General features: G+C 41.2%; 1 protein-coding gene across 8 annotated transcripts in view; it reads right to left on the reverse strand.

Moving 5' to 3' along the window:
- Nucleotides 1-1,594: 1,594 nt before the first annotated feature.
- The window catches only part of fat1a (FAT atypical cadherin 1a), a 71,604-nt gene continuing 50,208 nt past the window's right edge, over nt 1,595-22,990 (reverse strand). For 2 of the 8 annotated variants that reach the window (XM_086033038.1, XM_086033036.1), the window contains 17 exons: nt 20,915-21,148; nt 19,573-19,959; nt 18,394-18,608; nt 17,933-18,070; nt 16,938-17,081; nt 16,116-16,313; nt 14,084-14,668; nt 12,826-13,048; nt 12,607-12,741; nt 11,967-12,124; nt 10,875-11,349; nt 9,756-9,909; nt 9,530-9,640; nt 8,311-8,951; nt 7,535-7,669; nt 5,559-5,594; nt 1,595-3,680 (listed from right to left, as the gene is read on the reverse strand). In XM_086033038.1, the coding sequence (XP_085889164.1) occupies nt 3,121-3,680; nt 5,559-5,594; nt 7,535-7,669; nt 8,311-8,951; nt 9,530-9,640; nt 9,756-9,909; nt 10,875-11,349; nt 11,967-12,124; nt 12,607-12,741; nt 12,826-13,048; nt 14,084-14,668; nt 16,116-16,313; nt 16,938-17,081; nt 17,933-18,070; nt 18,394-18,608; nt 19,573-19,959; nt 20,915-21,148 (4,529 nt within the window). In that variant the 3' untranslated portion in view covers nt 1,595-3,120. The other 6 variants (XR_015087099.1, XR_015087100.1, XR_015087101.1 and 3 more) reach the window with 6 other exon arrangements.

Here is a 22,990-nt window from a genome sequence, read left to right on the forward strand (position 1 = left end):
GAACCACTGCTCTAATATACACAATATTTGGGATTTTATGGACGTTAAGCTTTTTTCCCCTCCATTGACGCTATAGAGAAAACGTTTAACGTCGCTTTATGTAAAAATAGAGGGGGGGGGGGGGGGGATAGTGATCAATCATCACCAAAAATACATGTGAACATTGATCAGTTCTTGGACATCAAGCGAGATTAGGCTTTTTTTATGGAGAGGAAAACCATAAAATCCAAAACATTGGGGTGATCATTTAAATATTTTTAGAGGTTTAAGTAGGCATGGGTAGAGATGCATATACGGATTTTGGTGATAAGTGGTCGTAGTTTTTTTAAAGTAAGTGACACTTTGAATTGAAAAGTTCCCGAAGATGGATGGTAACAAACAATGCAAAATGCTATTGATATGCTAATGTTTGGCATCAACAGTTGCGGTCTTTAAAGCAACAGATATTTGAATCGAAACGGAGCATAGCAGTACTCACAGGCATTTACCTTTTGTCTTTGTTTTACTATTGACTGTTTGTTAAGCGTCTTAATGGTCTCAGAGTTGCTCATATATCAATACATATATAGATATATGACAATGTTGATCATAGAGATCATAAATAGCAATTATTATCATTTTTGTATACATTAATTTAATTGTTCCTGACTGCTGGCTACAAGGACATTTTTAAACCTGTCTTGTGTCACCATCTTGTGGCTTAGATGCAGCACTACACCCTAACAGCCACTCAGAAGAAGCGGTTCATTTCACACGAGAACCTTATGTAATAATATATATTTTTTAAATCGCCATATTAAGCAGTGACCTATCTACAGAAGGCCTTTTCAAAGTTTTACGTTGCCAAGCATAAAAGCTGTTTAACAAATGCTTCATTTGTGTTTTCATTAGTAATCCAGTAATTATAAAAAAACCATTAACATTATCTCATGAATACAAATGCGCTTTACTTTAAAAACCTCAACTTTGGAGGTCAAAGCCGAAACGATTAACTCCACCAGTGACTTTTTGTGTGAAGTCACCACAGAATGAAACAAATACATATTGAACTATAATAGAGAATAGAAAAAAAATAGATGGGAATGTTTTGATTTACTGTGATTATTTCAAAATGTTAAACTAAATGTTTTTTTAAAAGTACATGAATTTATTCAAGAGCTTGAAAAAATATTTGTTTCACATTTGTAAACAAAATGTTAAAAAAATGTTTTTGAACGTAAGAACTTTTCTTACTCTTCTTATCTTTATTTTTTTCTACAAATCAGATCAAAATAAAATCCAAAAATAAAATCTGTAAATATCCATCCATTCGTTTTCTGCATATCTTAAAATTGTACTTTTTTTTCCAAAACTACATCATTTAAAATATGAATTAGTACACTATTACTATAATACTAACATGAAATCCATTGTGGTAAATGACAATTTATTTTAAAATTTCCAAATAGTTTAAACTATTATTTGAATACAAACACCTTTTAAAATAATACAATATCTATATTTATTTAAAAAATATGTACAGGTATTCTTTTTAAATCAAAAATTGTAACACAAAAAATATATGTAAATAAAAAAAGACGCACACAGCTATATGTATTTTTTAGGAATAATTTATTGCCAGTAAGAAAGCGTGAGCTGGTGGCAGTAATTCAATAAAATCCTTAACAAGACCGATGCGTCGCTCACGCACACACTCGCACACACATATACACAGACACGGGCAGTATCCATGACGACCATAAATATCATCGGGTCCTGTTTCCTTGATGGAAAAATAAACGAGGTTCCAACGTCAACATGTACAAACATTTTAAAAAAACATGAATAATGCAGTCGTTCACTGAGGACCCTTTTTTTTTTCTTTAAACGACAAACTTTTTTCATGAACGTTAGCACAGTAAGGCCGATCATGTCACACCGTTTCTTCAAAATAAAAGCACTGAATATCTACAAAACCTACTTTGAAATCAAAACTGTACATTGACATTTACACTGAAAATCACCACTCGTAGAAAATGTTCTATTTATAGAAACTGTTGCGTATTTCTCTTTATTATTGTCGAGAGGTTTTTCTTTTTCGTTTCCTTCTTGAACTGTTGAAATGGACAGTACACTTCCTGTGAGTCGGGACCTTTTTTTTGTCCTCTCGCATGCCATACTTGCCAATCTTCCCGCTTCAGAAAAACTTGATCGGAGCAACGACTGTAAAAATCCTGTGAATAACACTTTTTTTGGGGGGGAGATATCCCAAATTGAGGGGCTTATTATAAAGCGTACTTAATAAGAAACAAAAAATGAGGCAAATCATTCGCGTCGACTTCATGTTTCTTGCAAATTTTCTTCACTTTTAACAACACTGAGATATATGAAATTGCAAGTATTTTTGAGGGAAGCAATTCCCCCTTTAAAATACATTGAAAAATAATTGAAGAAAAAAGTATTTACTGCCTTCTGGTTTCAAAACGTGTTATCCATGAATTTGTTGCGTATACCATGTAGAAAGTATGCATGTCATACTTTTATGCGCGTTCACAGGGAGGGAATGTGGCCCACGACAAAAATCAGTTCGATACCCCCGGTCTAAACGTTCTGCCTATATTTGCTAGCTAATACTGGGCAACTCTTAGCAGTCCCGGAGAAATATGGAAGTAATCCGACACCACGGAGAAAAAAAAGGAAGAGATTTGTGCTATGTCAAAGTGTCCTTGAGCAAGATACTGAACCCTCAGTTGCTCCTGATGCTGCGCCATCAGTCGGTGAATGTGAACTCAGTGTGAAGCGCTTTTGAGTGCCTTGATAGGTGGAAAAGCGCTACACAAGTGAAAGACCATTTAGAACAATCGCAACAATCAGGAGAACTGTACGACTGGGAGGAAGTAGTAAAACACGGGAGGGTTGGCAAGTATGTCGCAAACTTAAGTTGTGAGTTAATACAGAGAAACTTTTGGCCATCCTTAACAGGAGAAATGTGGCACAACAAAATACGCGCGGATTGGCAAGTATACATCAGTCCAAATATCCCCCTTGTGGACTCAGATCGTACCAGGCGTAGAAGCAAAAAAAAAAAAAAAAAAGAGGACCTGCGGGGCGGCTTCAGGCACTTTTTGTGGGGATCCAGTGTCAGACTTCAGTGTGCTGCTGGGAGCCCAGCGGCGGGATGGACAGTCGCTCAAAATGGCCGTCGTCGCCGCTCTCGTAGTCGCTGATCATGGCCTCGGACTCCTCGCAGCACGCCGACATGTCCGAGCAGGAGGCGGTGGACGCGTACAGCGACAACGACATGTCGTCAAAGTCCCGACCCGCAGGGAAGCCGGCCGTGGCCGTGGTGGAGGATGGCGGGGCGGCGTCGCCGTCGCCCCGCGGGTCCAAGTACTGGCCGAGGCTGTACAGTTCCGGCAGGGCGGGGCGGCGGCGGATCCCGTCGGTGGTGGCGGACCGCAGTGTGTCGCCGTACTCGGGCGGCGGTGGTGGCGGCAGCTCGTCGCCGGACGGGAAGTCATCGGGCGGTGGTGGGAAGTCGCTCTCGATGTCGTAGCCGCCCGGGTAGTAGTCGGTGTCCATAGCGCTCGGGTCGCTGTACAAAGGGGCGGGAGGCGACTCCACCAGCTCGTACTGCGGGAACTCCTTGATTCCCGGGAGCTGGACACTCGGCATCCAGTCAGACGTGTCCCAGTGGTATCCTGGACGGGGAAAAACACTAACGTTAACATTCCGATGCTAACTTTTTGGGAAAGTTGATAAGCATGCAAACACACACCACTTGTTTATGACTACTTGACGACATCCTGAGGAACAGAGAAGAATAAAACAGGGATTCTGACGACATTTGGTCACACCACACAAACAAACCGAAAAAAAAAAACAAGTTTCCAATAATTCCATAATTCGTACAGTTCAGTTTGCACTTTTTTTTTTAAGTTGCCAGAATGTATGTACCACCGTTTTCAAAATGTAGAAAATGACAAACTGTAATGAAAATAATAAAAGTTTGGTTAACATTTTTATTTGTTTCTCCTGTCATAAATTAGTCCACCATTGCCGATAATTCGTACAGTTCGGTTAGCATTAGTAGCAACAGTGCTAACATACATTCCGGCATTCCGACATCTTGCTGTCTGTTGATTGGTTGACAGACAACATGGTGAGATCCCGGAATATTTTTAAAATTGACATCAGAATATGAGACAAAATGAAGTTTTTTTTTTCTTTGTGCGCTAGGTTTCATTTCTGTTTCTTTTGTCAAAAGTTGATGCACCAAAATGCTTGTATTTGGATACGTTCGGCTACCTAAAAGGTGGAGCGCAATAGGAGCACGAAATTCCGGCAAAAACTAAAAAGTTGCAAGTTGCAGAATAATCCTTATTGATGTGTGCACAACTTTTTGTTTGGCTATGCTTCAGCTACCTAAAATGTGTTGCGGGATTATCGGAGTATAAATGTCGCAATTGAAAAACCCCCCCAATGTAACAGAAACTGAACTGCAACCACATGGTGGAAACATACACATAAAATATTTGGCTGGCATTTTTATAGTTTTTTGTTGCTTACAGTAAAAAGCATGCAACCACACAACCACATGTTAATTAACAACAACACTTCACAGAATCCTGATAGGGCTTATGATGACATCTGGTCATGTAACACACCAACACATAACATGTCAACATTGTGGCAAGTTTTTCATTCCCGTCAAAAGTCCTAAAGTTGTGGAATAATATGGAACTGGAATTTGAAATTTTGCCAGTTTGAAACGATTAGGAGAAATACTAACACATCTCTCTGCTTTGTTGAAGTCTAAGGCGGCTATGCACTTAGGTAGTGAAGTTTCTCTTTCAGACAAACCTGCTCTTTAGTTTTGAAACTGAACTACTGCCATTATGGTGGCTATCAACAAACGAAAAAAAAAAAGTGTTCTGTTTGTGATTTTGTATGATCTACTTTTTGTTGACTTTGAAAAAACATGCAACCACAAAATGACTTGTTTATTAATAAACTTGATGACATCCCGAGTGCAACCTAATTATGATTGTGATGACATTTGGTTATACAACACACACAGACACACCAAAATCCTAGTTGTGATAAAGCGTATTACAATTATTAAGAGTACAATTACGAGTTTTGTCATTTTTACAAATAAATTAAGTGAATTGTTATTCAGGTCAATTTTATTTTTTTGATGTAAAAAAAACCCCAATCATTACAACAAAAACGTTTTTTTTTGCTTTTCTTTTCCATACTACTATGGTTTTATGATCGGTTCTTAACTGATAGCTAGTACCATCACGTCAACGGAATAGCTAGCGTTTCAAGTTATTTTGTACTGAACCGAACTGCAAAGATTAGCGGCAGGAAAAACAAATAATTAGTTACCAAACAGAATTCTTTAAAGCTAAGATCACCAAATCATTCGTGGGGGAACTCAATAAATCTTGACACCAGACTTCAGCTTTCACACCAGAACACTAAAGACATAACAAGCTTTGGACATTAGCGCCGGGTTAGTGGTTAGCAGCGTCACACCCAAAATAACACACAAACACCAAAGAAAAAGTCACCTCTTGTGTTCTTGAGCTCACGAGCCAAAAAAGACTCTTTAATAAGAATCCATGAAGAAGAGGAGGAGGAGAAAGAGAAAACACGTTAAAAAATGGTGGAGGGCGCTAACAAAGCTAACAAAACAGTGGGACACGGAGTTTGGGTGAAGGTGACAAAACACGTGGAGGGCTAATTTGACAGGGTTGCCATTCTCCTAAAGAGTGCTAGAGGTTTTTTATTGTACATGTTAGCGAGCTAGCTAAGAAAATGGCGACTCTGCTAACCACACGACAACAACAACGAAGAGAAAAATGGTACCTTCTCCTTCCACCGTGTCAAGCACAGAGTTGACAAAGTGGATGACAGTCACTATGGAGGCTTGCAAGAGGAGAGATGATCCAGCATTAGCATAAATGATAACAACAATACACATGGAGGGAATGTGAAGCTAATGCTAACACAGAATATGGCGTTTCTAACAAGGAGACAATGGCAGATGGCCACTCAGGGTGGGCATGAACCTACTAAGATTTTTTAAATAAATCATTTTTGATTAATTTGTCTAAAATCCACAAATTATTATTAATATTAATGGTGCAGACCTAGAGAGCAAATCCATTGTGGAGACATTTAGCATTTTTTGGTATGATAATTATGTACATTTAATAACATATCTTTTTTTTTTTTTCATTTTGGCCAGATTTTTTTGCCTGTCCATTCTGCTTTTCCCAAAATTAATTTGATAGTTTTTCAGTCAATCAAAAATATTCATTCAAATACCCAGCCCTATTGGTGACACATTTACAGGGGGTTGAGGTTGTGGATTACAACATGACATAGTGACGCACTATGAGGTGCTAGTGCTACACTATACGAACATACAGTACTTTGGCGTAAAATTCCCCGGAGATTTAAATGCATTGCCCACAAAAAAAGAGGAAGGGGATGCAGGGAAATGAGACACTAATGACCTGTGAATTCAATTTTAAGGCTCATTTTCATTTTGGACGATCAGCAATGACAATTTGGTCTGATGACAATCATACAAGACTTGTATCAAAAATCTGCTTTTTTTTCACAACAAGAAGCTCTTTTTTGTTAAATCCCAATTTGATTTGTGGGCTAATAATTCTATGAAAATATGACATACAACTCTCTTACGACACAGAAGAGTTGCACATCACTGCTAACCTAAAATTGAGCATTATGAAATATATTAAAAACCCAGACCCTTTTTTGATAGAGGTCTTATACTGCATCCGTGCATCTGCATCAAAAATGTAGTTAAAAAAATGCTCCCTTTTAATTTTGAATTGACCTGCTCCTTGCTTAACAGTGTCATAAAAAGTGACAAACTGCTCTCATTATAATGCTGAACAGTTGCACAACACTTCAAAAGAGTGCCTGCGTGATTAAAATATTGGTAATCAATACCGAAAACTGAGAAATATGAAGTATATTAAAAATGCAGAATTATTTTAAATAGGAGTCTTGTATTGGATTGTGACATGATGAATGAATGGGAGGACAGAACACTGAGTACCATTGCAATACGTTCCTTGGGGCTTGCTTTAACAAAAACAAACAAATAAAGGGAGGCATGCTTTAATCAAATAATCAGTGTGCGAGGAATTTCAAACATAACATGGCTGCCGTGGTTATGAAAAAAAGACATCATGCAATTGATTTTTCATCCCAGGAGAATTCCAACAGCTTTGTAACTTACAGGCCTTTCTTGTTTTTTTTTTTGTTTTTTTTTTATTCTAAAAGCGTGTTCTGGACCTGTGGACAGATTTGATCCATATGGGAGCTGAACCCCCGCAGCAAAGAGAAGGAAAGAGTGAAAAAAAAAAACACACATGTGACTCAGGAAGCCACCACCAATGGAGAGTCCATAAAACAAGTTAGCGTAACAGAAGAAGAAAAACAAGGTATCAAAAGAATAACACAAGTTTAGACTTGATAATGAGCGTTCAAAGGCGAGTAAATGGCTTACCGTTGTCGTCGCACGACTCGGATTGGAAGGAGCTGAGCGACTGGACTTCGGACATGCTCCCCCTGGTGTTGAAAGGGTGACATGCACTCTCTTCCACAGGTTTCTTGGTCACGCAGTCCAAGTCCACAACTTTGGCTGCAGGGCCGAGATGCAAAACGTCGTATTCAAATACAGGTTATATGTTATTTCTAGAAAATTGTTATAATTATTTCTTGGAAATTAAATAAATAAGTGAATAAAAATGTACAGAAAAAAAAGTATTCAAAACAATCCGATTTTTTTTTGTTAAATTGAAAAGACAAATTCAAATTTTTTCGTTTTTTTTTTAATTCGAATCAAAATTACTAAGGTAGTTATTTTTAAGGGAATTTATAACACTAAACAGTCATTTTTTAATTGTACATTTGTATTAGATTATAGTCTGTTGTTTTCTAAGTAACATTTTTTTGACAGTTTGAGTAGCACAATATTTGGTGATTTTTAAGATTTTTTCATTGGGCAGTGAATGCATCTCCAAAGAGTTCCCCCCAAAATGTATGTCCTTAGAATTTTTTGAAAAGAGAGATACAGGTGCTTACCGAAACTTTATTGTTGTAATTTTGATTTTGATTAAATAAATAAATAGGGAAAACGTGTTGGACAGTGCAAGTTATTTATAACATATATTATTTTTTTGAAATACAAACAATTCTTATTGTTCTTGTTCGATTTGAAAAGAATTAGACAAACAGTACAAATGTGTGCCTCCTGCATGACGATCGGCCGGACAAACTCACCATCGTAGTCGTAATCCCAGCTGGGCTTCTGGATGGAGTCGCTGTCCGACACCGAGTTGGAAGGCGGCGGCGGCGGCAGATTGGGTGCCACGCTGCACACGGCCACCGTCTTGCGGTGGCCGTGCACGGCGTCCGGGTTGAAGGTGCTGAACTCGGGGTGCTCGGGGATGGCCGAGCCCTCGAAGGAGTTGCGGTCCAGGTTGTTGCGAGAGTCGCTGGGGATGCTGGGCGTGTACGAGATGGGCCGCACGGGCACCTGCGGCGGGATGTCCGAGTAGACGTTCTTGTTGAACTTGGGGTCGAAGTACGGCCTCTGGAGGAAGGAGTGCGGCACGCTGGAACCGCCTCGCTTATCGTCGTCCTCCGTCTTGGACTTGGCGCGGCACGCCTTCTTGCGCAGGATGACGAAGAAGAGCACCAGGATGAAGATGCTGGAGACGAAGACCACGATGCCCACCACCTCCTCCAGGCCGATGTTCCAAGAGGTGGACACGAAGTCGTTACGGACATCGGCGGCGAGCTCGCACGTGGGACCGCCGAATCCCACGGAGCAGTTGCACTTGTACGAGCCGTAGGTGTTATGGCACTGGCCGCCGTTGGAGCACGGGCTCCCCGAGCACTCGTCCACGTCATTCAGGCACCTGCAACAGAAAAACCCCTCAGTCCGCTGGATGACCACATTTGAAAATCATCAGACGCGTGTCTTCTTTTCATCGGGACGCTCGGATGGAATACAGACACTGTGCCAGTCTTCTGAAAGTTTTCCTTTAAATTGAACAAATTCTCCAGTAGCGGTTCGCAACCTTTTGAATCGACCCTGAGCAAGCTTATCATCGTTCACGAAAACTAACAAAATAACTAAAACTAAAATTGAAGGAAAACAAAAACAACACCTTGACGACAAAATAATATAAAAACAAAAATACGTTTAACCCCTCCCCCGAAAATGAACTATAATTGTAGCGAAAATGACCTTTGTTTTTGTCTTTGTTAATTAATGTCATACCTGAGCTTTCGAGGTATGCACTTCAGTATTGCAGTCCAACAAGAAGAAGAAGGTCAAATAGAGAATTATAATTTACATTACTCTAACAGTATTTAGTTACTTTTTAAAAATATCTTGCACTCGATAAATACTTTGTATATTGAAAAAATAAAACTAATACAAACTCAACTAAAATGAAGCAATCAGTCGGGCACTAATATTTTTTTGACATACCGCTCTCCTTGGAAACCAGCTTCGCATTCGCACACCGGCCCATCCAGACTGTCGATACACTTGCCGCTGTTTTTACACGGGTTGTCCGTGCAAAATGGACCCATCTGGCACCTGTAGTACAAAAACAACAAATATGAATTCTGCAGAAAAAAAGGATATTGGTCAAAACATAAAGCACTCATATTCTTTCACTGGATGGGTCGTATTTATATTTGAAACTTTTTACCTTTGTCCCGAGTACTGCCCTCTGCACTGGCAGTAGAAGTCGTCCCCCCGGGGTACGCAGGTGCCCCCGTACAAGCACGGGTTGGAGGCGCATGGGCTGATGGCCATCTCGCAATGGGCGCCCATGAAAGAAGCGGGACACTTGCAGAAGTAGCCTGAGGAAGTCCAATAAGACCACAATCAGCATGTTTTTCTTTGAACGCGCCGCTGATCTCCCCTCGGGCGAAGCTCGCTCACTCACTCAATTTTTCACTGCTGCTTAGCGTGCGTTTTTTGTTTAATTAGGCTGATGGCTAAAGCGTCGGATGATTCAAGCGGCTGACGAAGGATTATGACCTCTTTAAAATGTTGAGTGTGCATAACCAGCACATTAACCCAACACACATTAGTGTTACTGAATGTAATGCTTGGGGAATGTCCGCCAAGGACAACAATGGACGTTTTTCCATTTCCTGAATGGCCGGGGGTCCCGATATTTTGCAGACGGTGTGCCAATCAACTCCCCGGCATGACATTTGACTCCATTTACAACACACATTGCGCAGTAATGTCTTCAAGTTTTTCCTTAAATTCAGTTTTTTCCCATGGAGTCTGGCATGAAGAATGGCCTATTGAGACGCTGTTATGGATTATGAGGAAGAACTCCATTAAAAAAAAACATTGAGATGAAAAAAATTGAGTTTCTTTTTACTACCTGAGTGGCCAGGTGTGCCAATCAAGTAGCCGGCATGATAAACGTTATCACTGTGGTGACTCCGGAGACATAAAAGCTCATTGCTTGATTGCAGTATCAACTTTCACACTTTCCACCAATAGAGGGTGCTCATAGACTGTGAAAGTCTGGAAATGCGGCTGTGAAGCTTTGGGGCAAAAATTTTGTGTCAACATATTTTTGTGTTCGACTTAGTCTACTTTTTTCCCCCCAGCCCAATTAGTAATATTTTGTCAAGATTTTCCTTAAAATAAACATTTTCCCACTGAAGTCTGTGAGGCAAAAGGCGCATAAGCATAAAAAGTTGTAGCTTCTTTCGTCTACAGCATTCTGGTTCACATTTCTCACAAAATATGCTTTTTTTCTTTTTTCTTTTTTTAGCCAAAAGGAGCTTTTAGCTAAACATACCTCCATTAGGCCTGGGGTTGCACACACCGCTGTTGCTGCAAGGATTGCTGGAGCAACTCTCTGGTGGGGTGAGCACGCAACCCGGCGCCACGTCCTCGATGGCCTCCATGACAGCATGCAGCCGCTGCGCCTTGGTATTGAGGGGCAGCTCCTGGCCGTTGAGCGCGATGGCCTCCATGCAGCCTCGGAAGCCGTTGGCCACGGGCAGGTTGCGTCCGTGGCGGGCGGCCGAGGCGGCGTGCTGGCGGACGTGGCCGCCGAAGTAGATGCTGTTGTCCAGGTTGAGAGTACGCAGGGTGCCTGGCGCCGTCCCCGAGGCGGCGTGCACGCGGTCCAGCACCAGCTTGGCGTAGTTGCCGTCCACCTCCAGGGAGACCGAGTGCCACTCGCCGTCGTTCACTGTGGCGCTGTGGACCGACACAAGGCCGGGGCCGCTGCCGCAGTCAAACTTGTACTGCAGGCGACCGTTCACGATCTGCAGGACAGAAACAAAGCGGAGGTCTTAAGGATATTTTTTTCCACTTCCTAAGTGGCCAAGTGTCCTAATATTTTTGCAGACATTGTACCAATCAACTGCTTGGCATGACTCTGGACTGCATTTAGAACAATGTATGTTGCATTGTGACATCGTCTTAAGGTTTTCCTTGAACTGAACATTTTTCCTATGGAGTCTGGCATAAAAGACTGCCTTACCAGACAAGAGACTGTGTTGAAGAACTCAAAGACGCACATAAGGGGGGTGGGGGTTTTTCGGTTGTCCACTTCCTCAAAGTTTCCCAATACTTTTGCAGACATTATCTATCAATTGTCAGATATTACGCGATGTGGCATCTTCCAAAGCATTTCCTTAAATCGAACATTTTTCTTTGGCCTCTGTCCTATTGTGGAATGTGTGGAAAAGTGCTCTGTGCTTCCGTCCCAGCCTGAAAATAACTCTGTTATTTTATTTTTCCAACCCACCACTACATTCCCATAGTTCCTCATGTGAACGGGCTGTTTTTAAACCGGCATTTTGAGCTGTGAGATGGCTGCTGATATCTGCATGTGCCTTGCGATTCGCATCTACAGTGCAAATAAATGCCACAAACGTACCTCGAGGATGCTGTAGTCGGTGCCCTTGGCAAACATGACGGTGGCGTATCCAGAAAAGGTGCGCAGGCGCAGGGACAGCTTCATCTGCTCCTTGTTGTCGTTCTCCATCAGGTGGTATTTCACGTAGCCACTGCCGCTGAATGTCAACGAGTGGCCATCTGACCAAACGACAGAGCAAGAGTTAGGGGCTAGGGTTAGGATTGGCATCTAAGGATTTGGGTAGCGCCTAGAGCTAAGAATGGGGTGAAGGTAGGGGTAGTGGTTAGGGTTTAGGATTCAGGTCAGAGCCAATTGAATGTGCTAACCACTCACTCAATATGCCAACTGAAAGACGCATAAATAAAAAAGCGGAAAAATATAAATATTCTTGAAAAAAATTTGCATACTCTAATTATGACTATTCTCAAAAAAAATATCTACAACTCCAGTCTCTGGCAAAATCTTTTCCTAGAAAAATATGGAAATTCTCGTGATTGTTTTTTCCTTTACCGAAAAAGACGTTCCGTAGAATTACAACACATTTTTCAAGAAAAAAAATACCACTCTAGAAGAACAAGATGGGAGGTTTCTGAGTTGGGCCTATGCTTGTTATTTGGGCTTAGGACTCATGTTGGGATTTGGCTTTCGGGTGGTCTCTTACCTGAACATTTGTTTTTGTTCGCTTGAGGACACACACACGTGTACTTGGCGTCTCTGTGCGCGTCGGCCACACAGTCCAAGCCCTCCGGACAAGGGCTGTTATCACACACGCTGTTCAGCACGGGACAATTGCCACCTGCAGGACGCCAGGACATAAGGTGATGTCAGCCACGTGATATGCGCAATTTTCCATTCTGTGTGTGTGTGTATAATGAGAGACCTTCACACTGGCAGGTGGCATGTCTGTGGTGTCTGGGCGTGACGAAGCTGAGGCGTGCGGTGCTGTAGGTGGACATGGACGTCCTGTCCAGCGAGACCACCTCATCGCAGAAGCGTAGGGGGCAGTCCATGCCCAAGCATAGCTTCTGAGCTACGCGCACGATGCGCACCCCCGTCATCTCCTCAATGACGCCTGCTGAAGAGTTTAGCTTGCGGAACACCACCTGGGGGACAAAGACAGGGCATGAGCAGATGGAAGACAGGAATTAAATTTCTCGTCTTTAAAAATACTTTGTATATCGTCGCTGTCCTGTGAAAAACACTTAAAAAAAAAAAAATTCTTATTTTTACGTGAATGGGGTTTCTGCGTTACAGTAATGGAATTGTGAAAATTAAAGAAATTTCCAAAATGGACATACTGTACGTGTTTTTCACAGGACAGTGACGATATTTAGTATATAGTTGTTTAAAATTATATTTTTTCTTTAGAAAAAAAATGATATTCTATAACTCCAACTAAAAAACAAATTTAACATAAACACCACAAAAAATCTTGTCAGATCGTAATTTTTTTTTCTGGGAAATAATTTAGTCAAAATAACATTTTATTTTTCTCATTCCAAAAAATACCAAATATGGCCATTATTATAGGTTAAAACAATTCTAGAATGTTTTTTTCTTTTGCTCCACCAATTTTTGACTAATATTGTAAAATTGTGAAAAATCTTGAATAAAAACATTCCCCTCAAATGCTAATTTTATTTCGAAAAAAAATCTCGTAAAATCACGACCTACTGAAAAAAAACTCTACTAAATCATTTTTTGTTAAAACACCCATTATGCACTATTATTGTAAAATTCACCAAAAATAGCTATTTAATTTTGATATTTTTTTTAAAATCATGACTCTTCTAGAAAAAAATACTATTTCTTATTCTCATTAGATTACAAATATATTCTAAAGGAAATAAAAGTAGTCTTTTAAGACTGAGACCAGGGCTCCTGATAAACTTTTTTTTTTTTTTTACTACGAGCACAGTGGCCCCTAAACTGAAATTTTATGGGTGCAAGTAGAACATTTAGGGGCGAACAATGTAAATCGACTGTGTAAATATTCACTTTTCCACTCCTTTTTATTATTTTCCTGCTAAATGGTCTGAAGTGTGGAGCAAGTTTGTCAGCAACAAATAAACATTCATGGATAATGGAAAAAAAAGAAAAAAAGACGAGATTAGAAGGAAGGATATTTCCACTCTCACCTCCTGAGACTGGTAGGGACTTCCGGATCTTTCCAGCGCCAGGAGCACGTCAAGGTCTCCATGCTCGGATGGCTGTAGGCTGACCAGCTGCACATCACTCCTCCTGACGCCGGCGATGTTCCTCAGCGCCCTCTGGAAGTTCCGCCAGTAGTCTCCAATGAACTCCTCGGGGTCGATACTGGCGAATCGCACGGCGATGGAGTTGTCCAGCGCCTGGCGGGCCGCCTGCCGCACGTGCACGTTGACGTCGGCGGCCGCCGTGAAGCGCCCGTCCGTCACCGTGACGTTGAGTGGGTAGTGGCCGGCATCCAGCGGCCGGAGGGCGATCACTTTACCGTCCGACGCCGACACGGAGAAGGACGCCGAAGACGCGGCGGAGGACGGGGCTAGGCTGTACGTCAGCGTGTCGTAGACGTCCTGGTCGGTGGCGTGGATCTTGCCCAGGACGCCGCCCGCGTACTCGTCGCCGGCGGTGGACACAAAGACGTCAAGCGGGAGGATGGCGGGCGGGTAGACGCTCTCCTCGATGACGCGGACACTGATGAAGGCACTGGAGGAGAGCACAGGCTTGCCGCTGTCGGAGACCTGGAAGTCAAATGCTGCATTCATAAACACAAAGTCTGCCACTTTTGGTTTTGTATTGACTTATCGCTTACCCGTAAATTGGGCGTATTCAATGTACCACTGTACATTCCGGTAAATAAACCTGATCAAATTTGTTAATTTCTCTACATTCCCGTTTATAATTTTGTACTCTGCCGTGTTATTTGTCTTTATCAAAAAAATTACGTAACAAAACAACTGTGGTATACAGCGGTAGTTCCCAACCTTTTGTGTCCTGTTTACGCACAAACCCTTTCGCCATACCACGATTACCCCCTCACTCACATGGCTTGATGATGACCTCAAAAAGTAGAATGCAACTTATGATTCTATGACAACCACTTTATTTTGTCTCCTCAATTTTAACATTTAACTATCAGGCAATACTGTTTTTTAGTGGGGAAGTGCTAGTACCGAGAACAGGTGTCGGTATCGGGTAAATGTCAGCCTTATTTAAAGGTATCGGGTTTCTCGTGGAGTATGGCGATACCGACCACCGATACTTTTGGCCAAAAAAAACAACAACCTGACATTGAGAAATTCCTCCTTGGCAGTAGTTGGCGCTATACTGTGGCACCACTGTTGTCTCATTTTTTATGATATATATTGAAAGATGGCAATCATTATCTCAGACAGCCTTCTACACGCAAATAATGTTTCATGTGAAAAAAAAAATCAAGCAATAATTCAGAAAATTAGGCAATACTACCCGTTTAAAAAAAACAAAACAAGATGATGAGGCTTTTAAGACTAAAAGCTCGATTGAAGACATTTTAGATTCCGATATTAGATTCCTTGATTCAGTCTATTATCAGACTTTTTAAAGATCCAAAGGAACCCTGTATTTCTTTTTAATTATCAATATCCTGCAGAGGGCACTGGTGGCATTCATGAAGCACCGGACCCCATGTATACATGTATACACGATACACACAGATGGTCAAACAGCACAGTTGGAAGGAAAATTGCTGACTCAACGGCAACGTCCGAAAAGACATCACACCTCCGTTTCATCACTCCATTTTCTCATTCTGTCCCTCAGCAAACAATTCCACCCACTCGAGTCACCGAAGACGCTCGCTTTTACCGTGTACCCTCGCAACTTGATCACAGATGGACGTTCCGTTACGTCTTCGACTGATTGTTGCATTTAACATTTTTCCTCAGTACAAATCACTTCAATTCCTTTGTTCTGTTAAGCTTACAACTTTTTTTCCTTCCAGCATAAATATTTCCTAAGAACGAAAACTTTTCTTTTCTTAACATTACAACCTAATTCTTGTTATACTTTTCTCGAGAGGTCCTTTTAGCTAACCTTTTGAAGGCTCCATATCCCCAAAAACAAAAAATAAAATTAGAAACAGCAAGGAGAAGTCAAGGCAGACCGAAAAGGGATGAGTCAGCGCAGACAAAATCAATCGAATCTGACCTGAGCTTGAAGCAGGTAGTGTTCCTTCACTCTCCTGCTAAGAGGCCCCGCCAAGATTAGCGCTCCGTGCTGGTCAATACGGAACGCGTCGGCCGCATTGCCGCCAGCGATGGAGAAGGTGAAGGGCGGCCCGTTGTGGGATGCATCCCGGTCGGACACCAGGAGTTGGAGAACGCTGGTGCCCTGAGCTTGGTTCTCCTGCGGGAAAGACAACAACAGACGAGAGCAATCTTGATGTGGGAGCAAAATGATGGAACAGTGAGAACTGGTAACTTTGGGACATAAAGTGAACACCCGCTATATCGCAGCTCATCTTTCACACCCTGGACATATATCTCAGTGTTGTGGTGATTGTGTGAACTCAATTGACCTTGCTTCACAACAAGCGGCAGTTTAGCAGATAATATGAGTAAATATTCTTCCAAAAAGAGACTTCAAGCTGTTCATTGCCACACTCAGATGAAGGCTGTCAAAATAAACATAAAACAACAGCAATTGCACTTTTTGTATTTAAAACAACCCTTCTGCTACCATACAATGGGAAAACTCAATAGGCACGCGGGCTAGCAATTAGCATTTTCGAGGCAGTGCTTAATCAACGGATATGTGAACAAAAACGGTACAGCAACACATGTAGACATAATACAACAATACAGTAGGCAAAGGAATGAATTAAACTCCAGGCACCGCTGTACCAAGGGTCACGCCTCCATGATTTTGAAGCTCTATGGCCTGCATTTACAATCGTGCTCCTTCAATACAGTACCACGTTGTGACACAAGATGCCGATCAATGCATTCGCATCCGCATGAAGTGTTTTACCTGGACGATAAGGCTGTAGTTGGCCTGGGAGAAGAGCGGTGGGTTGTCGTTGATGTCGGAGATGTCCACGTTGACCACGGCGCTGCCGGACAGCGCCGGCGTGCCGTTGTCCACGGCCAGCACTGTCAGCGTATAACCGGAGGTCTGGAGAACAGCGTTTTCATGCGTTGATTGGAATGCCAAACATGAGAGAGCACATACACACATCCATCCCTTTTCCTTACTGTTTTTTCTTTGTTTTGAAGGGGGAAGAAAAAGATGTTTTCCTAAACGTCTAAAGACTATTTAGTGTCTTCATTGACCCTAACATACACACTTCTGTAAACATCAAAGACATTCTAAATTCTTTAAATGACTTTGACATATTTTGTAAACATCAAAGACTATCTTGGATGAATAATCCTAACGTACATTTTTTGTAAGCAAAGACAATCTAAAGTGTTTTCACAAACATCAAAGACAATTTAGTGTCTTAAATTACCCTAACATGAATTTTTGTAACATGAAAGACAACTAGATTCTTGAACAACCTTGACACATTTTTTGTCAAAGACCATCTAGTCTTAAAAGACCCTAAAATACATGTTTGTAAACATCGACAGAAATTCAATTTTCCTAACCATCAAAGACAATTGAGTATCTTAAATTACCCTTACACGATCCACAAACATCAAAGACGATTGACCTAGTCTTCAACAATCCTAACATGTTTTTGTCAACATCAAAGACCATCTAGTCCTTAACGGCTCAAACATGTTTTTGTCAACATCAAAGACAATCGAGTCTGTGACTACCCTAGTGTGTGTTTTTGTACAAAACAAAGGGAACCTTAGTAGTGCATGATTTCCTAAACATCTAAGACAAGGTAGAATCATCTTCAATGAACTCAGTGGACAATCTAGAGTGTACTCGGAAACATGAAATACAAAGATAGTGTTGTGAACGACCCTAAAATACACGTTTCCACAAACATAGACGATAAAAATAATCTTCACCTGCTCCCGGTCCAGCTGCCGGGCCACTTTTAGATCCCCTCGAATGGGGTCGATTATGAAGGGGCTGCCGCCGTTACCGTCCACGATGGCGTAGCGCACGCGGTTGTACGACGGCCCGTCCGCGTCCTCGGCCATCACCTGAGGGTCAAACCAAAATGCGTTACTCACAACTGGCATCCATTGCTTTGGTCTAGATGACGATGAATGTGATGCTCTGATATCATTGTCATTATGAGGGACCAGATATGATAACTTCACCACAACCATGTGACCACTCCTGGCCAATCAGCAGAGAAGGATAATCCAAAAAAAACAAAAAAAAACCAACCCAAACCCTTGAAAAAAAAAGTACATTAATAATAATAATAATAATATCCATCCATCCATCCATCCACTATCCAAGGCACTTATCCTCACAAGTTTAATAATTTAAAATGTCCATTCTTTGAAGCCGATCTCACCGTCAAGACGGTCCTGCCCAGCTCAGCGTCCTCGCCAACGACGGCGGCATAGACACGCTGGCTGAAGACGGGCGCGTTGTCATTGACGTCCGTCACGTTTATATTGACGGTGGCCATGTCGCTGAGGGGTGGAGAGCCTCCATCTGTGGCCTCCACAGTGATGTAGTACTCGTGAAACGTCTCGTAGTCCAGCAGCGAGATCACAAAGATGTCCCCTGAGGAGTGCAAAGAGGATAACATTGTATTGTCGCCTGTCAATCAGAGAACTGAGAAGTGGCCGTTCATGCCTAGTGACCACTTTCAGTCATCAAAAGACAATTTAGAGTCGCTAATGAACATAATGTTCGAGTTTTGGTCAGCGACTTTGTGGAGTCTTCAATGAAACGTGTACGTTTATGTCAACATCAAAGACCATATAGAATTTGGGATCATTTTTCAGAAATTTTCGAGACATTTTTGCATGTTCTCCCAATTTTGTATTTGTCCAATATTTTTTCCCCAAATTTGTATTTTTCTGACTTGTTGATTGTTTCCTAATATTTCAAGCTCAGTGAATTTGGGATTTTGGCATGTTTGCAAAAATGTTCACACTTGGCTTCTAGTCAAAAAGAAATTTTGAACAAATTTTTGCAGCAAATATTTTTGCAACCTTTTACGAACCGACAAATTTGCCAGTCAGTGAGATACCAGCTTAAATATTATTTTATAATATATTTTCCATGCAAGATTACTTTTATTCGAATATTATTCATTTTTTCCCTAACATTTTTGTTTTTTCCTTAATATTTTTTTCTATTTGTATTTTTTTCCCAAAATGCTTGTCTCAACCTAGTATTCAATGACCATAACAGATATGTTTTCGTATAAAAAATAAAAATTCAAATATCTTATCTTGTGCCTTCAAATTTTTGTTGTACTATTGTTTATTTTTTTCTCATGCATTGTGTGTACCATACACTCTGCACACTCTCAGTTTGGCACTCGTACAATTCACCGAATCACTGAGTTTTAATACAATTAAACATATTTTATATACATATATTTTTTGAAGAATTTTGAGGGTTAAATGAACAGGAGGAAGGACAAATCGAGGTGTAAATTGTAGGAAAAAAAATCTGCAAAATAGTGGGACCGTGAATCCAGAACCTGCAATCTAATGTAGTCAGTTGGGTCCCATACCTGTGCTCGGATCCACGCTAAACGCCCCGTGCTCATTTCCGCTGACGATGCTATATCCGATCTCTCCGTTAGCATCCAGATCCCGGCTGGCGGCCTGCACCCTGAGCACTTGTCCGCCGACGGCCGCGTCCTCGGGCACGGCGGCCGCGTACTCGCGCCGCTCAAACACGGGCGGGTTGTCGTTGATGTCCAGCACGGAGACAAGCACGCGGCATGTCGCCCACAGGCGTGGCGAGCCCCGGTCGGCGGCGCGAGCCTCCAGCTCGTACAGGGCCCGCGCCTCGCGGTCCAGCGGCCGCTCCAGGCTGATGATGCCGCTCAGTTCATCGATGGCGAACCAACCGTCAGCAGAATCCAGCAGCGAGTAGATCACGTCGCTGTTGAGCCCTGCAAGCACAAAAAAAACAAAACATACATACTCAACTCAACACACTAGCAATTTTCACAAATGTATATTTGTTTTAAAATTTTCCCTAAAATGTTTTACAAGTAAAATTACTTTTCATAAAGTATTTCAGTCTTTTTTCCCCCAGATATGTTGTATTTTTCCAAATACTCAACTCAACTTTATTTTAAGAGCAACAAAAACAGCTGCATATAGAGTGCTGTACATAAAGTAAGAATCAAATCAAACAACCAAAAAATATTTTATTCTTGACATTAGAAATAAAGAAAAATGTGATCATTTTTAGCCGATACGATCAGCTTAAAACCACGTGGTCGGCCCCGATTTCCTATCATATGATCAGATTGGGACAAATCTAAAGTAAACACAATAAAAGATTAAAACAATGTATTTTTTCCATTTATACTGGTGACATTTTCTTCCAAATATGTAATTATTTTCTGTGTAAACATACTTGTCATGTAATATGTGCAAACACTTCAAGAATCTGTCAATTATTTTGTCAATTAATCAAAGAGCTAGATGGAAAAAAAACATGTTTTAATTACATTATTTTATTCAAAAGGGACTATTTCAAATTGACAGTGTAGAAAATTCACATAAATTAGTACTAATTTAGTTACTGGTTTGTCTGCAACGCCAGAAAATCTGGATAAAATGTTGATCATTGTTTTCCGAACTAAAAGGATATCTTCATACGTTTTGAGTAATATTTTGATATTTTTTGCCTAGTATTTTGTATTTTTAATTTATTTATGCATTTCTGCCTTTCCCCCCATTTTTCTAGCCAAATTGTTGTTGTTGGTTTTCCTTTAGTAATAATAGTGTACTTGGTCTAATGCTTTTGTGTTTCTACATGCTGATTGCCGTGTGGTGATTTGGGTCACAATGTGACAATTTAACAGTCCAGTGGATTGAGAGAGGACAGTCCCTTACCGCTATCAGCGTCATCAGCCTGCAGCTTGGCCACGAAGGTTCCCGTCTCGGTGTTCTCGAAGATGGTGAAGGCGTACGGGTCGGCGGCGAACTCGGGAGCATTGTCGTTAACGTCGCGCACGGCCACGTGCACGTCGGCCTCGCAAAAGCGCCCGCCGCCGTCCACCGCTCGTACTTTAAAGCGGTGCTCATCACGCTCCTCGCGGTCCAGGGGCTTCAGGGTCTTCAGCTCGCCTGAAGGTGACACGGGGACGTTAAGGACACACTTTTGATTAGCGGTGACAAAAGTCCTTTTGGTCTCTCACGTTAACAGAAGAATACGTCTATACACGTTTTAAAGTAGCATTTAAAAACTTGTTAAACAAAAATCTCCTAAATAAGAAAGAATATTCGATATCGGTATTTGTTATATTTTTAGTATTACATTAAGTTTTGGAATTAAATCAATTTAATTAAAATAATTTGTGCTATTTGTGATTGCTAGCATCCTGTGAGCTTTTTGTAATGTAAAATATGTGCCTTGGCTCAATAAAGATTACGAAACACTGCTTTATTACCTGATTTTGCTGATGGAAAAAGCTTCACTAGACTGAGCCAGTCATTAGTACGATTATATATGCTGTACGAAAAAAGGTCATCTAATGTATGCATGAATCCAGAAAAAAAACCACCAAATTATGTCAATTTTCTGACACCATACTGTGCAAAAAGCATCCAATGCATGTAATTAAGTCAAATGGGTAGACAATGTTAAAGAGTGTGCTGATACGGTAAAAGGGAACATTACTGCCTCTTAAAGCAGATTTTCTCCATCTCGTATGCTATAATTTATACATTAACGGCACCTTTATGACGACCCTCCTGGGCGTCCAAGCTAAATGTGAGGGTCTTATAGTCGGAATGTGCTCTCATCCTTTTAACTTAACAAAAACACGCATACACAAACGCACAAAAAAAAAAAAAAACAGGAGGGAGATGAAGTATGTGATTTAGGGACTCTCCCAGTAGGTATTATTTGCAGGCAACAAGTATAATAGTTATAAATTCACCCTAAGTGTGCAACCTGGGATTTTTATCGCCGCCTTGGGCCTTTCCCCCAGCCCCATGTTGCCCTGAAGGGAAATAGTCTTGGCTGATTGCAAAAAACAACAAACCACCAACACACACACACAAAAAAACCACTCACAAAATGATCTATCAAATAACTAAGTGGTCACAAGAGTGTTTTCCTTAACAGTTCATTTGGCCTGATGCCTGCTGCTGATTAAAGTTTGCAAAAAAGATCACAATTGGCTGTTAGTTAAAAGAATACTGTGTTGTGTTTAGCAAAATAAAATACATAAAAGTATTTCATGAAGATAACTCAATCAAAATAGCCCCTTTAGCATTTCCCGGAAAGCGCCATATTGATAAGATGAGCAAATTAAGCGCAGAAACAACTCTTACGTGAGCAGAGGCCCTCTCCCACTGAGCGGCGAACAGGAGCAGTGTTTTCGAAGGCAGCGAATGTTGCATTCACGTCAGAATTCGTTCAATGTCGTAAATGTTCACGTTTTCCCACAGTTTTTATGATTTTTCTTTGTCGACAAGAAACGACCGTTTGGTGAACATTCGCGACCTTCAACGAACCGTGACGTGAACGCGCATTTTTGTACCTTCGCCAACAGTTGGAAATGTTCGCCCCTCAGTGGAAAATGGGGGCACATGTTCTATGCTTAATTTTCTTTGTTTAAACGTTATTGGATCTGCAATATTGGCTAGGGTAGTTACAATAGCTAAGGATGAGTCACGTAAAGGCTTTGCTAATTTTTCACAACGCTATCAAAGTGCCGCGTGGATATTTCCATATCAAGAACAGCAATATTTCAAAGACGGTCTTTTCCATAACCAAATCAGAATGATCAGCAGTTGCCTTGAGTTTTTTCTGAGTAGACTGAGAAAAAAAGAAAAAAACAAGCATTACTACAACAGCTAACGATCAGTTGCAAAAATACAGCTCACGACACCATCAAAGGATAAAGTAGATATTACGAGTCAGCAACATTTCAAAGGCTTACTTAGTGATAATGAAACAGA

This window comes from Filicampus tigris, chromosome 6, assembly GCF_054856515.1.
Source record: "Filicampus tigris isolate MCC_2025a chromosome 6, RoL_Ftig_1.0, whole genome shotgun sequence".
In the NCBI taxonomy this organism is placed as follows: Eukaryota; Metazoa; Chordata; class Actinopteri; order Syngnathiformes; family Syngnathidae; genus Filicampus; species Filicampus tigris.